Here is a 17,727-nt window from a genome sequence, read left to right on the forward strand (position 1 = left end):
AACTAGATCGTCGCTTTATCATTATTATTAATTATCATTATTATTATCGCTGGTGTGGCGCTATTATTATCAATATTATTGTGTTTATAATGGGAGGACAATGGGGCCGCTTTCCCATCCCACTGTGTTTCTTATCACCCCCAACTGAACGACCCCCAAACCCCCCTCAATTATCCCCATTTCTCCCCATTTCTCCCCGTTCCTCTGCCCCAAATTTGGGCGTTTTGAGCGTTTCCGCGGCGCGGCCGGAGAACCAACCACCGGCACGACCGATATGGGGCATTTTGAGCCCAAAACCAAGCACGAAACCAAAAGCTTTTCACCGTCCTGCCCCAAAAACCGCGTTGCCTCCTATTATGCTCCCGCTCCGCCGGGAACGCGGGTCTGGAAGTGATTTGGAGAGGGAAAACGCCACAAACCGCCCCATTAAACCCCATGCAGGGGGAGGGGAGAGCGCCCGAGGCCCCGTTGCCACCAAAACCCCTGGTTTTCACCCAAAACGGCGCCGTTCGCCCGCGGTGGGTGAGAACGGGCTGGATTGAGTGGGTTTGGAGTCGCGGAACCGCCCGGAAGTGGTTTTCGTGTTGTTTTGTTGCTCCGACGAAGCGGCCGGCGCAGCCAAATTTGGGGGGTTTGTCCTCGTTTTGCTGCAAAATGGGGGGTCCCCTGGGTTGGGAACAGCCTGAAATGGGTCCGATGTCACCCCTACAATGGGTCTGATGTCACCCCGAAATGGGTCCGATACGTCCCCAAAATGGGTCTGATATCACCCTATAATGGGTCTGATGTCACTCCAAAATGGGTCCGATGTCACCCCTAAAGTGGGTCTGATATCACCCTAAAATGGGTCTGATATCACCCTATAATGGGTCTGATGTCACCCCAAAATGGGTCCAATGTCACCCCTAAAGTGGGTCTGATATCGCCCAAAAATGAGTCTGATATCACCCTAAAATGGGTCCGATATCGCCCTATAATGGGTCCAATGTCACCCTCGAATGGGTCCGATGTCGTCCCCAAAATGGGTCCAATGTCACCCTAAAATGGGTCCGATATCACCCTAGAATGGGTCCGATGTCACCCCTATAATGGGTTCGATGTTGTCCCCAAAATGGGTCCGATATCACCCTAAAATGGGTCCGATGTCACCCCCAAAATGGGTCTGATATCACCCCTATAATGGGTCCGATGTCGTCCCCAAAATGGGTCCGATGTCACCCCAAAATGGGTCTGATATCACCCCAAAATGGGTCTGATATTGCCCTATAATGAGTCTGATATCACCCTATAATGGGTCTGATGTCACCCCTATAATGGGTCCAAAGTCACCCCAAAATGCGTCCGATGTCACCCCTAAAGTGGGTTTGATATCACCCCAAAATGGGTCTGATATCGCCCTATAATGGGTCCGATGTCACCCCTATAATGGGTCCGATGTCACCCCAAATGGGTCTGATATCACCCCAAAATGAGTCTGATGTCACCCCAAAATGGGTCTGATATCACCCCTATAATGGGTCTGATGTCACCCCCAAAATGGGTCCAATATCACCCTAGAATGGGTCCGATGTCGTCCCCAAAATGGGTCCGATGTCACCCCCAAAATGGGTCTGATATCACCCAAAAATGGGTCCGATGTCACCCCTATAATGGGTCTGATATCACCCCAAAATGGGTCTGATATCACCCCTGATATCGCCCTATAATGGGTCCCATGTCACCCCTATAATGGGTTCGATGTCACCCCCAAAATGGGTCCCATGTCACCCTAAAATGGGTCTCATGTCACGCCTATAATGGCTTCGATGTCACCCCTATAATGGGTCTGATGTCACCCCTATAATGGGTCCAATGTCACCCCCAAAATCAGTCTGATATCACCCCTATAACGGGTCTGATATCACCCCGAAATGAGTCCCATGTCACCCCTATAATGGGTTCTTGATATCACCCCAAAACGGCTCTGATGTCACCGGTGACATCATCGCCGCCGTTGGTGACATCACGGCGTTCCGTTTCCACGGCAACGGGACTCCCCAATTCACCCCGACCCAATCGAGCGCCTCTTTTCATTCAATTAACCCCTATTTATCATTACGGATTAATTTAATCCGCTCAGGGGGGTTAATTATTTTTAACTTTAATAATACAAAATATCACTAATTTACCGTATTTACACATTTACCGTATTTACATATTTACCGTATTTACACATTTACCGTATTTATGGCAAATACGCTCAGGTGCAACACGGGACGAATCCACCTGAAAATGGGCAAAAAAGGTGATTTTCCTTCCTCTCTTTCTCCTTAATTTGTACTAATTGCGTCTCATTAGGGTGTTATTGCGCCTCACCCCCCTCCTCCAGCCCAAAACGCCCAAAACACCCAAAACCAACCCAAAAAAGGGGTGAAATTTGGGGGTGAAAAGGCGCCAACGCCGTTTCTTGTCGTTGCAGTTGACATGGATGATGAAGACGGCCGGTGCCTGCTCGACGTGATCTGGTGAGTCATATCGTGACATTTCGGGGGGGTTCTGCACCCCCATTGCGCTCGGGGACGTCCCCAACGTCACCGCGGCTTCTCCAGAGCCAAAACCCCCCCAAAAACGCCCCAAAACGCCCCAAATTTATACCTACAACCCCAAATTGACGCCGAATTAACCACCCTGGGGCCGTGGGTTGTTGCGCTGACGAAACCATCGGGAATTGGGGTTTTGCAGAATTAACGGGTTTTCCCTCCCCGAGCGCCCGCGCGTTCGCTCCGACCCATCGCAGAGGGATGGGGGGGGGTTAATTAGCGCAATTAACAGCGGATGCGTTAATTAGAAGCCAGCGGGATGGTCCCTAAACGTGTGTCTCTCTGGTTCCGCAGCGACCCCCAGGCCCTCAATGACTTTCTACATGGATCCGAAAAGGTGAGCGGCGCCTCCTCCACCCCCGTTTGCTTTCCCAAACTATTATTAATACCCAATTTAATCATCGATATGAAACCCCCGTGAGCTCCGCCACCCTCCGCACATCATTTTTTGCCGTTTCCCCCGTTTTTTGCCGTATCGACGAGAAATAAACGCAGTGTTTTCGCTTGCAGATTGACGGTGATGATCTCCTGGACAGCACAGGAGATGCAGCCAGCGCCTTCTTTGAAGGTGCTGGGGTACGTACTTTTTCCTTCCATCACCTCTTTTTTTGTCCTTTTTGTTTGGAATTCCTCGTTTTCATCCGTTTCCCAGCTCGGGGAATTATCCCCTATAATTTCTATAGAAAACGCCCCGCGGCGCAGCCCAAAAACCTGGGAACGCATCCTCAAACACCCCCCTTTTTGACCCCCTGTCCCGAGCATGGCGCTCTGCATGGAAACCACTCCAGCATGACTTTGATTTTCTATTTTCCCGCTTCCGTTGGTACAAAAACCTCCATTTTCGTTTGGTTTTGTTGTTCGTTTTTTTCTCTTCCATCGCGCTTTTAATTTTTCGTAAAGATTCCGACGCTTTATAACCCAAAACGACCATTTACGAGCTGAGGTTTGTTCTTCACTTTCTGTGGTCACCAGGGCATCGACCCCCCTGGTGCTTCCCCCTTATTCACCCCATTTCCCCCTTATTCACCCCATTTCCCCCTTATTCACCCCACTTCCCCCTTATTCACCCCACTTTCCCCTTATTCACCCCATTTCCCCCTTATTCACCCCATTTTCCCCTGGTTTTGGGGACACCGTTGCTATGGGGGGACACCTGGAGCTGCTGCTTGGACTGACCTGCAGTTTCCTGCAGTTTCCTGCAGTTTCCTGCAGTTTCCTGCAGTTTCCTGCAGTTTCCTCCAGTTTCCTGCAGTTTCCTGCAGTTTCCTCCAGTTTCTTCCAGTTTCTTCCAGTTTCCCGCATCTTCCCCCATTTTTGAGCTTTACATTGTTGTTTCTACCCACATTCTCACAACCGCACATCCAGAAATTGATCAATTTAAAGCATCTTCCCCATTTTTGGGCTCAACGTTGTTCTCTCCCCCGCGTTCCCACAGCTGCACGTCCAGGAATTGGGTCATTTAAGGCTTTTCCCCCCATTTTTGAGCTCAACACTGTTCTCTCCCCCTGGTACCCACATTCTTGCAGCTGCACATCCAGGAATCGGGTGATTTAGGGTATTCTCCCCATTTTTGCACTCAAGGTTGTTCTCTCCCCCAATATCTGCAGTCGCATGTCCAGGAATTAGGTGATTTAATGCATTTTCCCCATTTTTGCACTGAATGTTGTTCTCTCCCCCCAATACCCGCAGCCGCACATCCAGGAATCGGGTGATTTAATGCATTTTCCCCCATTTTTGGGCTCAACGTTGTTCTCTCCCCCAATACCCGCAGTTGCACATCCAGGAATTGGGTGGTTTAGGGCATTTCCCCCATTTTTGGGCTCAACTTTGTTCTCTCTCCCCGATTCCTGCAGCTGCACATCCAGGAATTGGGTGATTTAGGGGTATTCTCCCCATTTTTGCACTCAACGTTGTTCTCTCCCCCCAATACCCGCAGTCGCATGTCCAGGAATTGGGTGATTTAATGCATTTCCCCCATTTTTGAGCTCAACGTTGTTCTCTCCCCCGGTACCTGCAGTCACACGTCCAGGAATCGGGTGATTTAGGGCATTTTTCCCCATTTTTGGGCTCAATGTTGTTCTCTCCCCCCGCGTTCCCGCAGCCGCACATCCAGGAATTAGGTGATTTAATGCATCTTCCCCATTTTTGGGCTCAATGTTGTTCTCTCCCTGGGTCCCGCAGCTGCACATCCAGGAATCGGGTGATTTAATGCATTTTCCCCATTTTTGGGCTCAACGTTGTTCTCTCCCCCCGGTCCTGCAGCCGCACATCCAGGAATCGGGTGATTTAGGGTATTTCCCCATTTTTGCGCTCACCGCTGTTCTCTCCCCAATACCCGCAGCTGCACGTCCAGGAGCCCTCCGGCAACCACCTGAGCAGCGAGCCGAGCCAGCCCAGCGCCAGCGTGGACCTGGACTTCCTGGAGGATGACATCCTGGGGTCCCCCGGCGGCTGCGGGCGGCGCCGAGCAGCCCTGCGACATCCTGCAGCAGAGCCTGCAGGAGGCCAACATCACGGAGCAGACGCTGGAGGCCGAGGCCGAGCTGGACCTGGGCTCGTTCCAGCTGCCGGCGCTGCAGCCCGTGGTGCCGGCGCCCGCCGACGGCGCCGCTCAGATCTTCCCCGGCGGCGCCGCCGACCTGCTGGGCTTGCAGCCGCCCGCCGTGCTGACGCACCAGGCGCTGGTGCAGCCCTCGGTGGGCGCCGACGTGGTGAACAAAGCCATCAGCGTGCAGCCCTTCCTGCAGCAGGTGGGACTGGGCAACGTCACCATCCAGCCCATCTCCAACCTGCCCGGCTTGCCCAACGGCAGCCCCGGCGGCGCGCTCGGCATCGGCCCCATCCAGGTGGTCGGCCAGCAGGTCATGGCCATCAACCCGCCGGCGCAGCAGCTCATCGCCAAGCCGGTGCAGCCGTCGCCGGTGGCCACGGTGCCCGTGGGCGGCTACATCGCGCAGCCCGAGCAGCAGCAGGTGACGCTGGCGGCGTCGGCCGGCGTGTCGCCGCAGGGCGCCGGGCTCGTCATCCAGAAGAACCTGCCGGCCGTGGCCACCACCACGCTGAACGGGAGCTCGGTGTTCGGCGCGCAGGGCTCGCAGCCGCTCACCGTCACCTCCAACCTCAGCAGCCCGCTGGTGCAGGCGCAGAACGTCATCATCCACCGCACGCCCACCCCCATCCAGCCCAAACCCGCCGGCGTGCTGCAGCAGAAGCTCTACCAGATCACCCCCAAAGCCCTTCGCGCCCAACAACGCCACGCTCACCATCCAGAACGAGCCGGCGCTGCAGCCGCAGAAGGCCAGCAGCAGAACTTGACCTTCATGGCCGGCAAAAGCCGGGCAGAACGTGGTGCTGTCCGGCTTCCCGCAGGGGCTCCCGGCCAACGTCTTCAAGCAGCCGCCGCCGCAGCAGCAGGCGCTCAGCAAGCCCATGAGCGTCCACCTGCTCAACCAGGGCAGCAGCATCGTCATCCCGGCGCAGCACGTGCCGCAGGCGGTGCTGCAGGGCCAGAACCAGTTCCTGCTGCCGGGGCAGCTGGCGGGCGCCTCGGCCGTGCCGCTCACGCAGCAGCTCTCGGCGCTGCCGGCCAACATGGGCGGGCAGATCCTGGCCACGTCGCACGCCGGCGGCCAGGCGCACATCATCGCCAGCCAGGGCCCCGGCGCGCAGCTCATCGCCAACCAGGCGCTGCCGGCGCAGATCCTCACCAACCAGAACCTGGCGGGGCCGCTCAACCTGGGCCCGGTGCTCACCTCGCCCAACGCGCCCGGCACGGCGCACATCCTGTCGGCGCCCATCCAGGTGGGGCAGCCGGCGCTGTTCCAGATGCCGGTGTCGCTGGCGGGCGGGCTGAGCACGCAGAGCCAGCCCGCGGCCACCTCGCTGGGCCAGACGGTGATCCAGGGGGTGACGCTGCCCAGCCAGGTCGCCATGCTCAACGCCGAGGGGCTGGCGCCGGCCGTCAGCATCCAAGCGCCCGCCGCCAGCAGCCAGAGCCCCGGGCTGGCGCAACCGCAGCCGCCGGCGCCCGCCAACCTGCTCCCCGGCGCCGAGCAGCCCATCCTGGCCGTGCAGAGCGCGGCGCAGCCGCCCGCGCCGCTGCAGCTCAACGTCCCGCCGCCCGCGCAGCCGCCGGGGACGCCGCAGCCCAGCCCCGGCCTGGCCTCCAGCCCCGAGAAGATCATCGCCGGCGCCGTCATCAACCAGGACTCCATGCAGATGTTCCTGCAGCAGGCAAGTCCGGCATCTCGTCTCGCCGGCGCCGCCGGCTGCGTTTGGGGGCGGATGCGCCTCGCCGGCGCGTTCCTTGCGCCGCGGTTTGGGCCACGTGCTGGTCGATCGGTGTTTCCCACCGTAGCGCGGTTCTCTAACTCCTTCGGGGTTTAGACGGCGAGTTACCGGGACTTGGGGCCACTCCGAGTGTCACCACGTGCCACCACATGTCACCGCCGCGGTCGCCAAAGCCACCGCCGTGGCACAGGGGGGCAGTTTGGACCCCTCGTCACCCCCAAGTCCTGCTGCTCCCGCTCGGGTTTTGTGCCCTCGTTAGACACATCTAAATAACGAGGCAGAAACGGGCAAAAACGAGTAGAAACGGGCAAAACGGGCAGCGTCTGGTTGGACAGCCCCCACCGCGGCTTACGCGCCAGATTTGGACCGTTTCGGCGGGTTCTTTACTCAAGCCACGTTTCTAGTGGTGGGCGCTGGGCCGGGACCCCCCAACAACACCCCCAAATTACCGCCAGGAATGGGGTGAAACGCGAGGGTTTCCCCGTTCAGTCCTCGCACCCCAAAGCGTGCGGCCGGGGGGGCCGCGGGAGCGTCCCCTTCCCCCCCACCCCGTCCGTCCGTCCCTCTGTCCGTCCGTCCCGCTCCTCGCTAACCCGCGCCGCTTTGGCTTCTCCCCGCTCCGCTTCGCTTCCCGTCCCCGCTGCTTTTTACCCCCGAACCCCCCGATTCCGACCCGGAGTCGCCCCAAAGCCATTTTTTGGGGGCGAGCGCCACTCCTGGGGACCAAATCACCCCCCAGGGGTTGAAGCAACGCCTCATTAGGACCCTCATTAACCTCATTAACCCAGCCGGCAATTAGAGCCACGACCCCCTTTCCAGGGGGGTTGCGGTGCATGGTGGGGGGGGGTGGTCATTCCCATGGCTTTTTTGGGGGGGGGAAATCATAAAATGAGCGCTTTTCCCCCATTCTGCACCCAAAAACGCTTTGAGAAGCGACCCGTGCGGAGCCGGGGGGTGTTTTTTAACGTGGGGGGGTGACCCCCCGCCCCGGATTTCGGGAGCCCCTCACTAACCTCTGCTCTCTCCTCTCTGTTGCAGTGTCCCGCAGGGCAGCAGAAGCTGGGGGACACCCCGCAGCTCCCGGCCGCCCCACTGCCCCAAATCCCCTCCCCGCGCCCCCCCTCGCAGCCTCAGCCCCTCTCCCGCCCCCCCTCGCAACCGCAGAGCCTCTCCCGCCCCCCCTCCGAACCGCTGGCCCGCTCCTGCACCCCCCAGGCCCCCCCCGGCCTCTACGTCATCCAGGGCCAAGTGGCCTCGTCCCCGCACCCCCTGCGCCCCCCGTCCCAACCGCAGCCCTTCCAGCCCCCCCCCGCGCAGGCCGAGCCCCCCCCGGACCCCCCGCACGCCCCCGCCCCCCATTTCCAGCTGCAGTTCCCCCCCCAGAGCCAACTCAAAGCCCAAACCCCCACCCACGCGCTGCACATCCCCGGGGAGCCCCCCCGCACTTACCCCAACCAGTTCCAGCCCCCCCCGGCCGGCCCCGGGGCCCCCGCGCAGCAGAAGCAGGTCCTGGAAAGGTTCCAGCAGGTAAATCCGCCCCCCCCCGAGGCAAAAATGGCCTCAAAATGAGCGATTCGGGGCAAAAACGGGGAGCGAAACCCGGCGGGTGCGTTCGGAGACGTGAATGGGGGGGGCTTGGGCGTTTTTGGGGTGCTGGGCTGGACCAAGCACCACTTTACCCCATTTTTGGGGTGCTGAGATGGACCGAGCGCCACTTGACCCCATTTAGGGGGTTTTGGGGTGCTGAGATGGACCAAGCGCCACTCGACCCCATTTAGAGGGTTTTTGGGGTGCTGAGATGGACCAAGCGCCGCTCGACCCCATTTAGGGGGTTTTTGGGGTGCTGAGATGGACCAAGCGCCACTCGACCCCATTTGGGGGGTTTTTGGGGTGCTGAGATGGACCAAGCGCCACTCGACCCCATTTAGGGGGTTTTTGGGGTGCTGAGATGGACCAAGCGCCACTCGACCCCATTTAGGGGATTTTTGGGGTGCTGAGATGGACCAAGCGCCACTTGACCCCATTTAGGGGGTTTTTGGGGTGCTGAGATGGACCAAGCGCCACTCGACCCCATTTAGGGGATTTTTGGGGTGCTGAGATGGACCAAGCGCCACTCGACCCCATTTAGGGGGTTTTTGGGGTGCTGAGATGGACCAAGCGCCACTTGACCCCATTTAGGGGGTTTTTGGGGTGCTGAGATGGACCAAGCGCCACTTGACCCCATTTAGGGGTTTTTTGGGGTGCTGAGATGGACCAAGCGCCACTCGACCCCATTTAGGGGATTTTTGGGGTGCTGAGATGGACCAAGCGCCACTCGACCCCATTTAGGGGGTTTTTGGGGTGCTGAGATGGACCAAGCGCCACTCGACCCCATTTAGGGGGTTTTGGGGTGCTGAGATGGACCAAGCGCCACTCGACCCCGTTTAGGGGTTTTTGGGGTGCTGAGATGGACCAAGCGCCACTCGACCCCATTTAGGGGGTTTTGGGGTGCTGAGATGGACCAAGCGCCACTCGACCCCATTTAGGGGGTTTTTGGGGTGCTGAGATGGACCGAGCGCCACTCGACCCCATTTGGGAGGTTTTTGGGGTGCTGAGATGGACCGAGCGCCACTTTACCCCATTTTTGGGGTGCCAAGATGGACCAAGCGCCACTTGACCCCATTTAGGGGGTTTTGGGGGTGCTGAGATGGACCGAGCGCCGTGTCCCCGTGTTTTTTGGGGTGCTGGGGGGGTTTTGTGCCGTGGGTTCCGTCTGGCGCCGCAGCACGAATGGAAACCTGGAGCTGAATGTATAGAACTGGGGGGAGACTGGGCCTTAACATATAGAACCGAGGGGACTTTAGGGTGCAGGTGTTTGGGGGGTCCATGCGATGCAAATGGTGACTTTGGGGGTGCAGGTGTTTGAGGGGGTCCATGTGATGCAACCGGTGATGTTGGGGGGTCCGTGTGATGCAACCGGTGATTTTGGGGGGTCCATGGGATGCAGCCGGTGACTTTGGGGGTGCAGGTGTTTGGGGGGGTCCATGGGATGCAACCGGTGATTTTGGGGGGTCCATGGGATGCAACCGGTGACTTTGGGGGGGTCCATGTGATGCAGCCACTCCTGGGGGATACTCAGGGACCCCATTGGTGGAGCCCGTCCCCCCCCCGTCACACAGAGTCGCCGCTGCTCCAGGGTGACATCGGGGTGACATTGGGTGACATTGGGGTGACATTGGGTTGACATCGAGTTGACATCAGGGTGACATTGGGGTGACATCGGGGTGACATTGGGGTGACATCGGGTTGACATCGGGTTGACATTGGGTGACATCGGGTTGACATCGAGGTGACATCGGGGTGACATTGGGTGACATCGGGGTGACATTGGGGTGACATTGGGGTGACATGGGGTGACGTCGAGGTGACATTGGGGTGACATCGGAGTGACATCGGAGCGACATTGGGTGACATGGTGTGACGTCGGGGTGACATTGGGGTGACATCGAGTGACATTGGGGTGACATTGGGGTGACATTGGGGTGACATCGGGGCGACATCGGGGCGACATCGGGGTGACATCGGGGTGACATCGGGGTGACATGGGGTGACGTCGGGGTGACATCGGGGTGATATCAGGTGACATTGGGGTGACATCGGGGCGACATTGGGATGACATCGGGGTGACATCGGGTGACATTGGGGTGACATCGGGGTGACATTGGGCGATATCGGGTGACATTGGGGTGACATCGAGATGACATTGGGTAACATCGGGTGACATCGGGGCGACATCAAGGCGACATCGGGCTGACATCGAGTGACATTGGGGCGACATCGGGGTGACATTGGGGTGATCATCGGGGCGACATCAGGTGACATCGGGGTGACATCGGGTGACATTGGTGTGACATCGAGTGACATTGGGTGACATCGGGGTGACATCAGGGTGACATCAGTGGGTTTGGGTCCCGGTTCCCACTGACGGGGGGGTTTGTGTCGTTCCCAGGTGCCCCAGGGGATCATCCTGCAGCCCAAGCAGCCGGCGCCCAGCAGCCAGGCCCCCCCGGCGCTCGCCCCCCCGGCGCTCGCCCCCTTCGCCAGCCCTTCGGCCTCCTCAGCATCATCATCCTCCGGCCTGGGGGCGCAGGGACAGGGACAGGGGCAGGGACAGGCCCCCCCGGGCACAGGGGCGAGCGCGGCCCCCCCTGCCGCAGGTACGGGGAGAACGGGGGGTGGGCGTCCCGAAATGGGGGTGTCCCAAAATGGGATTGTCCCAAAACAGGGGTGTCCCGAAATGTGGGTGACCAAAATGGGGGTGTCCCAAAATGGAATTATCCCAAAACGGGGGTGTCCCGAAACGGGGGTGTCCCAAAACAGGAGTGTCCTGAAACAGGGGTGTCCCAAAACATGTGTCCCGAAACAGCGGTGTCCCAAAATGGGAGTGTCCCGAAATGGGGGTGACCAAAATGGGATTGTCCCAAAACAGGGGTGTCCTGAAACGAGGGTGTCCCAAAACACAGGTGACCAAAATGGGGGTGTCCCGAAATGGGGCTGTCTCAAAATGGGGGTGTCCCGAAACAGGGGTGTCCCAAATCAGGGGCGTCCTAAAAGGTGTGTCCCAAAACAGGGGTGTCCCAAATCAGGGGTGTCCCAAAACAGGGGCGTCCCAAAACATGAGTGCCCTAAAACGTGGGTGTCCCAAAACATGAGTGCCCTAAAATGCAGGTGTCCCAAAACTGGGGTGCCCCAAAACTGGGGTGTCCTAAAATGTGTGTCCCAAAACATGAGTGTCCCGAAACAGGGGCGTCCTAAAATGTGTGTCCCAAATCAGGGGTGTCCCAAATCAGGGGCATCCCAAAATGCGCATCCTAAAACATGAGCGCCCTAAAATGCAGGTGTCCCAAATCAGGGGTGTCCCAAAACATGAGTGCCCTAAAACGTGGGTGTCCCAAAACGTGGGTGTCCCAAAACATGAGTGCCCTAAAATGCAGGTGTCCCAATACAGGGGTGTCCCAAAACTGGGGTGTCCTAAAATGTGTCCCAAAATAAGAGTGTCCCGAAACAGGGGTGTCCTAAAACCCATGTGTCCCAAAACCCATGTGTCCCAAAACAGGGGTGTCCTAAAACGCAGGTGTCCCAAAACCCAAATGCCCAGGTGAGTTTTGGGGCAGCTCAGTGACACTTCACCCCCAAAAAGCACATTTTGGTGAAACCCGTCAGCGCAGGAAACCCAAATCGGGGCTCTAAACCCCGTGGTTTTGAACTAAAGCTCGGCCTTCACAGGCGAAACACACGGGTTTAACCACAAACCCCCGTGGTTTTGAACTAAAGCTCGGCCTTCGCAGGCGAAACACGCGGGTTTAACCACAAACCCCCGTTTTACCTTTGCTAGGAATTCCCGCCCCGCTTCCTACGGAAAACAAACCCTTTTCCGGCGTTTCCGCCCCCGTTTCTGCGGCAAAAGGGACCGCGGCGCCGGGGAAGCCGGGGACGCCGCTCGCCATCCAGCCAACGGTGCCGGTAAGGTGGTTTCCACGCTTTTCTGCTTTATTCCCAAATTCCTGGAGGAAACGTCTGTTGGCGTTCGGTCCAAATCCATTTCCAGGGTTGCGTTTTGTCCGCCGAGGCTTCTAAAGGTGCCGCAGAATTCACCGTGCTCGGTCATATTAATGAAATTTGGGTGGGTTTTGCCTGAAATCCGGCAAAAGCTGGTAGCCCGTGGCTTTGACAAGTGGGTTAAGAACCGGCGGGAGGGCCAGGTCCAGAGTGCTGGTGAATGGTGCTGAGCCTAACGGGGAGGTGGGTCACTCGTGGGGCCCCCCAGGGGGCGCCGTTGGGTCTTTATGGATGATTTAGATGAGGGGATTGAGGCCATGATGGTGACACCAAGTTGGGAGGGGGAGTCGACTGCGGAGGGATCTGGATAAGCTGGGTTTAAAAGCCCTCAGAGATCATCCAGTCCAAGCCTTGGTCCAGCTCCAGTCCGTTGACTAGATCGTGGCACTAAGCGCCGTGTCTAGTCTCAGTTTAACAACCTCCAGGGCCGGTGAGTCCAGCACCTCGCTGGGCAGGGCCTAAGTTCCTAATATCCAGCCTAAGTTTAAGTTTAAGCCCCCTTATCCTATTGCGAGCTGCCCAGGAGAAGAGCCCAATCCCCACCTGGCTCTGACTTCCCTTCAGGTGGTTCTAGAGAGGGATGAGCTCAGCTCTAAGCCTCTTGTCCAGACTAAGCAAGCCCAGCTCCCTCAGCCTCTCCCCGTAGGGTCAAGTCCCTTCCCTGGCCTTGTTGCTCTTCTCCGGTCCCGCTCCAGCACCTCAATCTCTTTCCTAAACTGATGGGCCCAGAACTGACCACGATACTCCAGGTGTGGCCTCACCGATGGGGAGCATCACGTCGCTTCTCCTGCCAACTACGCCATTTTGGATCCAGGACAGGATCCCATTGGCCGTCTTGGCCACACTCTTGGCTCATGTTGAGCTCCAGCGCTTCAAGATCTTTCCTAAACTGATGGGCCCAGAACTGACCACGATACTCCAGGTGTGGCCTCACCAATGGGGAGCATCACTTCCCTTCTCCTGCCAACTACGCCATTTTGGATCCGGGACAGGATCCCATTGGCCGTCTTGGCCACGCTGTTGGCTCACCGGCCCTGGAGGTTGTTAAACTGAGACTAGACATGGCGCTTAGTGCCACGCTCTAGTCAACGGACTGGAGTTGGACCAAGGCTTGGACTGGATGATCTCTGAGAGCTTTTAAACCCAGTCCATTCGGTGAAATCGGTGCCTTAATGCGGCGTCAGGATGCGGATTTTTGCGGCATCCAAGATTAGAATGATTCGATTTTAGGCAAAAATCCCCGATTGGGGTGTTTATTGAGCTTTGCCGTGACTTGTGCACCTTCTCCAGGAGCGTTTTGGCACTGGGGGGTTGGTTGTTTGGCTCTGGGATGGGGAATGAAGGCGTTTTGGGGGGTTTCTCCCCGTTTCGCGCAGGCCAAGCCCGGGGTGATCAGCTCGGTCCTGGCCAAGGGCCCCGTGCAGATCCAGGTGGTGGGGAAGCTCGTGCCCCCGCTGCCCAACCAGCCGGTGAGTCCAGCCCCCGATCCGCGGGAAATCCACCCAAAAACCCCCCCGGTTTATTCGTTTCTTGGGTTGACCCCCCAGATTCTGGAGATAAAGGTGGAAATTGGGAGGTGGGTGCGGATGCGGCAAGTGATGTGTTTGTGGACAGATGAGGATGCTCTGGACACTCAAAGTCTCCCAAAAAGGGGATGAATTCCCCCCAAAGAGGATGAATTATCCCCCAAAGAGTATTAATTCCCCCCAAAAAGAGGCAGAAGTCTCAATTTCTCTCTTTCCCCCCCAGTTCGACAGCAAACTGAAGAAAACCCCGACGCTGCAGCCCAGCAAGGAAGCCTGGTGAGTGTTGGGGGACCCAATAGAGCCCCACTGAACCCAACCAACCCACCCCAAACCACCCCAACCCAACCGAAATCACCCCAACCCAGACCACCCATCCCAGACCACCCCAACCCAACCCAAACCACCCCAACCCAACCGAAATCACCCCAACCCAAACCACCCACCCCAGACCACCCCAACCCAACTCAACCCAACGCAACTCAACCCAACTCAAACCACCCCAACCCAAACCACCCACCCCAACCCACCCCAAACCACCTCAACCCAACCTAAATCACCCCACCCCAACTCAACCCAATACAACTCAACCCAACACAACTCAACCCAACTCAAACCACCCCAACCCAAACCACCCACCCCAACCCACCCCAACCCAACCCAACTCAACCCAACTCAAACCACACCAACCCAACCCACCCCAACTCAAACCACCCCAACTCAAACCACCCCAACTCAACCCAACCCACCCCAACTCAAACCACCCCAACCCAAACCAACCCAACCCAAACCACCCCAAACCAACTCAACCCAAGTCAAACCACCCCAACCCAACCCAACTCAAACCACCCCAACTCAACCCAAACCAACCCAAACCACCCCACCCCAACCCAACTCAACCCAACTCAAACCACCCCAACCCAACCCAGCCCACCCCAACCTAGATCACCCTCCCCACCCAACCCAAACCACCCACCCCAGACCACCTCAACCCAACCCAAACCACTCCAACCCAACTCAACCCAACCCAACTCAACTCAACTCAAACCACCCCAACCCACCCCACCCCAACCTAAATCACACCAACCCAACCCAGCCCACCCCCAACCTAAATCACCCCAACCCACCCAACCCAAACCACCCACCCCAGACCACCCCAACCCAACCCAACTCAACCCAACTCAAACCACCCCAACCCAAACCACCCCAACCCAACTCAACCCAACCCAACTCAACCCAACCCAACCCAAAACACCCCAATCTTAATCACCCCAACCCACCCCACCCCACCTAACCCAAACCACCCACCCCAGACCACCCCACCCCAACCCGACCTGACCCACCCCAACCCGAACGCAACCCACCTCAACCCACCCCAACCCAACTCAACCCACCCCACCCTAACCAACGCACCCCAAACCAACCCATCCCACCCCAAACCACCCCACTCCACGGCCCCTTTTCTGAGGCGTTTTGTGCCAATTTTGGGGTGTTCTTGGCAGTTTCCTGGAGCAGCTGCACAAGCACCAGGGCTCAGTGCTGCACCCCGACTACAAGACGTCGTTCCGCTCGCTGGAGGACGCGCTGCAGCGGCTCCTTCCCTACCACGTGTACCAGGGCATGCTGCCCTCGCCGCATGATTACCGCAAAGGTGAGAGCCCAAAAACACCCAAAATCGCCCTTTCTCGCCCCAAAAAATGAGCGGAGAAGGTGATTTGGGGGTGTTTTTGGTGTCTCCGCAGTGGACGAGGAGTTCGAGGTGGTGTCGGCGCAGCTGCTGCGGCGCACGCAGGCCATGCTCAACAAGTACCGCCTGCTGCTGCTCGAGGAGTCGCGGGTCAGTGGCCGTTTGGGGCTAAAAGATGCGGGTTTGGCCAATGCTGGTGGAAACGGAGCTTCCCGGCCCCACTTTGGGGGGAAACGGGGAGTTTGGCCTCATTTTCGGGGGGAAAAGCGGGGGAATTGGTGGAGGTGGTGAAGTGTAACCATACTGCTCTTCCTCCTCTTTTTCCTCTTCCTCCTCCTTCCTCTTCCTCCTCATTTATGGCTTTCCTCCTTTTCCTTTCCTCCCCCTCCTTCTTCTTCCTCCTTGTTTTTTCTTTCTTCCTCCTTCTTCCTCTTCCCCCTCCTTTTTCCTCTTCCTCCTCCTTTTTCCTTTCCTTCTCCTTTTTCCTCTTCCTCTCCCTCCTTCCTCTTCCTCCTCATTATTATTTTCCTTCTCTTTTTCCGCTCCTCCTTGTTCTTCCTTCTTTTTCCTTTTCCTCCTCGTTCTTCCTCCTCTTTTTCCTTTTCCTCCTCGTTCTTCCTCCTCTTTTTCTCCTCATTCTTCCTTCTCCTTTTTCCTCTTCCTCCTCATTCTTCCGCCACTTTTTCCTCTTCCTCTCGTTCTTCTGCCTCTTTTTCCTCTTCCTCCTCATTCTTCCGCCTCGCTCTTCCTCTTCCGCCTCGCTCTTCCTTTTCCGCCTCACTGTTCCTCTTCCCCTTGCTGTTCTTCTTCCCCCTCGCTGTTCCTCTCTCCCTGGTTTCCCTCTTCTCCCTGTTTTTCCTCTTTCCCCATTTCCCTCCCGTTTCCCTCCTGTTTTCCTCCCGTTTCGTCCCATTTCGTCCCGTTTCCCTCGGTTCCGGTTCCGGTTGGGTTCCGGCGCGGCAGCGGGTGAGCCCGTCGGCAGAGATGGTGATGATCGACCGCATGTTCATCCAGGAGGAGAAGACCATGCTGGCGCTGGACAAGCAGCTGGCCAAGGACAAGCCAGGTGCCGCAGGGACGTGTTATGTGGCTTTATATGGGGCTATATGCGTTTATATAAGTTTTATGGGTTATACGGGTTTATATCGGTTATATGGACTTATATGTGATATATGTGGTTATAGGGGTTTATATGGGTTACATGGTTTATTTGGGTTTTCTACAGGTTTGTATGGGTATATGGGTTTATTTAGGGCTATATGGATTTATGCAGGTTTAGATGGGTTATAAGGGTTTATAGGGGTTTATTTAGGGCCGTATGGGTTTATGCAGGTTTTTATATGGGTTTATATGGAGCTATACAGGTTTATACGGGTTTATACGGAGTTCATATGGGTTTATGTCGGTTGTATGGAGATCTGGCTTTATATGGATTATATGGAGTTATATGGTTTATTTGGGTTTATATGGGTTATATGGAGTTATATAGGCCTGTATGGATTATATGGGTTTATATGGGTTTCTTTGGGTTTATATGAGCTATATGGGTTTATATGGGGTTCTGTGTGTTATATAGAGTTATATGGGTTTATGTAAGCTTGTATGGGGTCTGTATGGGTTATATGGAGTTATATGGGTTTATGTCAGTTGTATGGAATATATGAGTTATATGGATTTATTTGGGTTTATATCAGATTACACTGTGGTTTCTATGGGGTTTTATGGGGTTTTCTATGGGTTTTTATGGGGTTTTAGGTGCTTTTCGCAGTCGGGGCTCCCGCTGCTGCACGCGCTTCTTCATTAACACTTCGTGTCTAATTAGCGCAGCTTCCCCAGCTGAACTGATTACTGCTGGGGGGGTGGGAAACACCCCAGAATGGGCACAACACATAGACGGCTGTTAATAATTGATTTGAAAACGGATTGTAATCGTTAATGAATTGGGGGGGTGTCTTTGCTCTTGCAGACGAATACGTCTCGTCCTCCCGCACTCAGCCGCTCCCCCCGGCCCCGGAGCCCCCCAAGGTACCCCCGGCGCCCCCAAACCCCC

At 56.9% G+C, this 17,727-nt stretch overlaps 1 protein-coding gene across 1 annotated transcript; it reads left to right on the top strand.

Annotated features, from left to right (window-relative positions):
- Nucleotides 1-2,463: 2,463 nt before the first annotated feature.
- On the top strand, nt 2,464-17,721 carry BICRA (BRD4 interacting chromatin remodeling complex associated protein; the record flags this gene model as incomplete). The annotated part of the gene is given in 17 exon segments (XM_080364555.1): nt 2,464-2,504; nt 2,874-2,916; nt 3,090-3,155; nt 4,921-5,031; nt 5,033-5,806; nt 5,808-5,879; nt 5,882-5,905; nt 5,907-6,812; nt 7,908-8,396; nt 10,858-11,065; nt 12,244-12,371; nt 13,844-13,936; nt 14,217-14,269; nt 15,493-15,641; nt 15,733-15,827; nt 16,641-16,743; nt 17,644-17,721. Coding segments are annotated over 17 exon segments (3,433 nt in total), but the record flags the coding sequence as incomplete, so codon positions are not given.
- Nucleotides 17,722-17,727: the final 6 nt, after the last annotated feature.

This window comes from Nesoenas mayeri, assembly GCF_963082525.1.
Source record: "Nesoenas mayeri genome assembly, contig: SCAFFOLD_205, whole genome shotgun sequence".
Lineage (NCBI taxonomy): Eukaryota > Metazoa > Chordata > Aves > Columbiformes > Columbidae > Nesoenas > Nesoenas mayeri.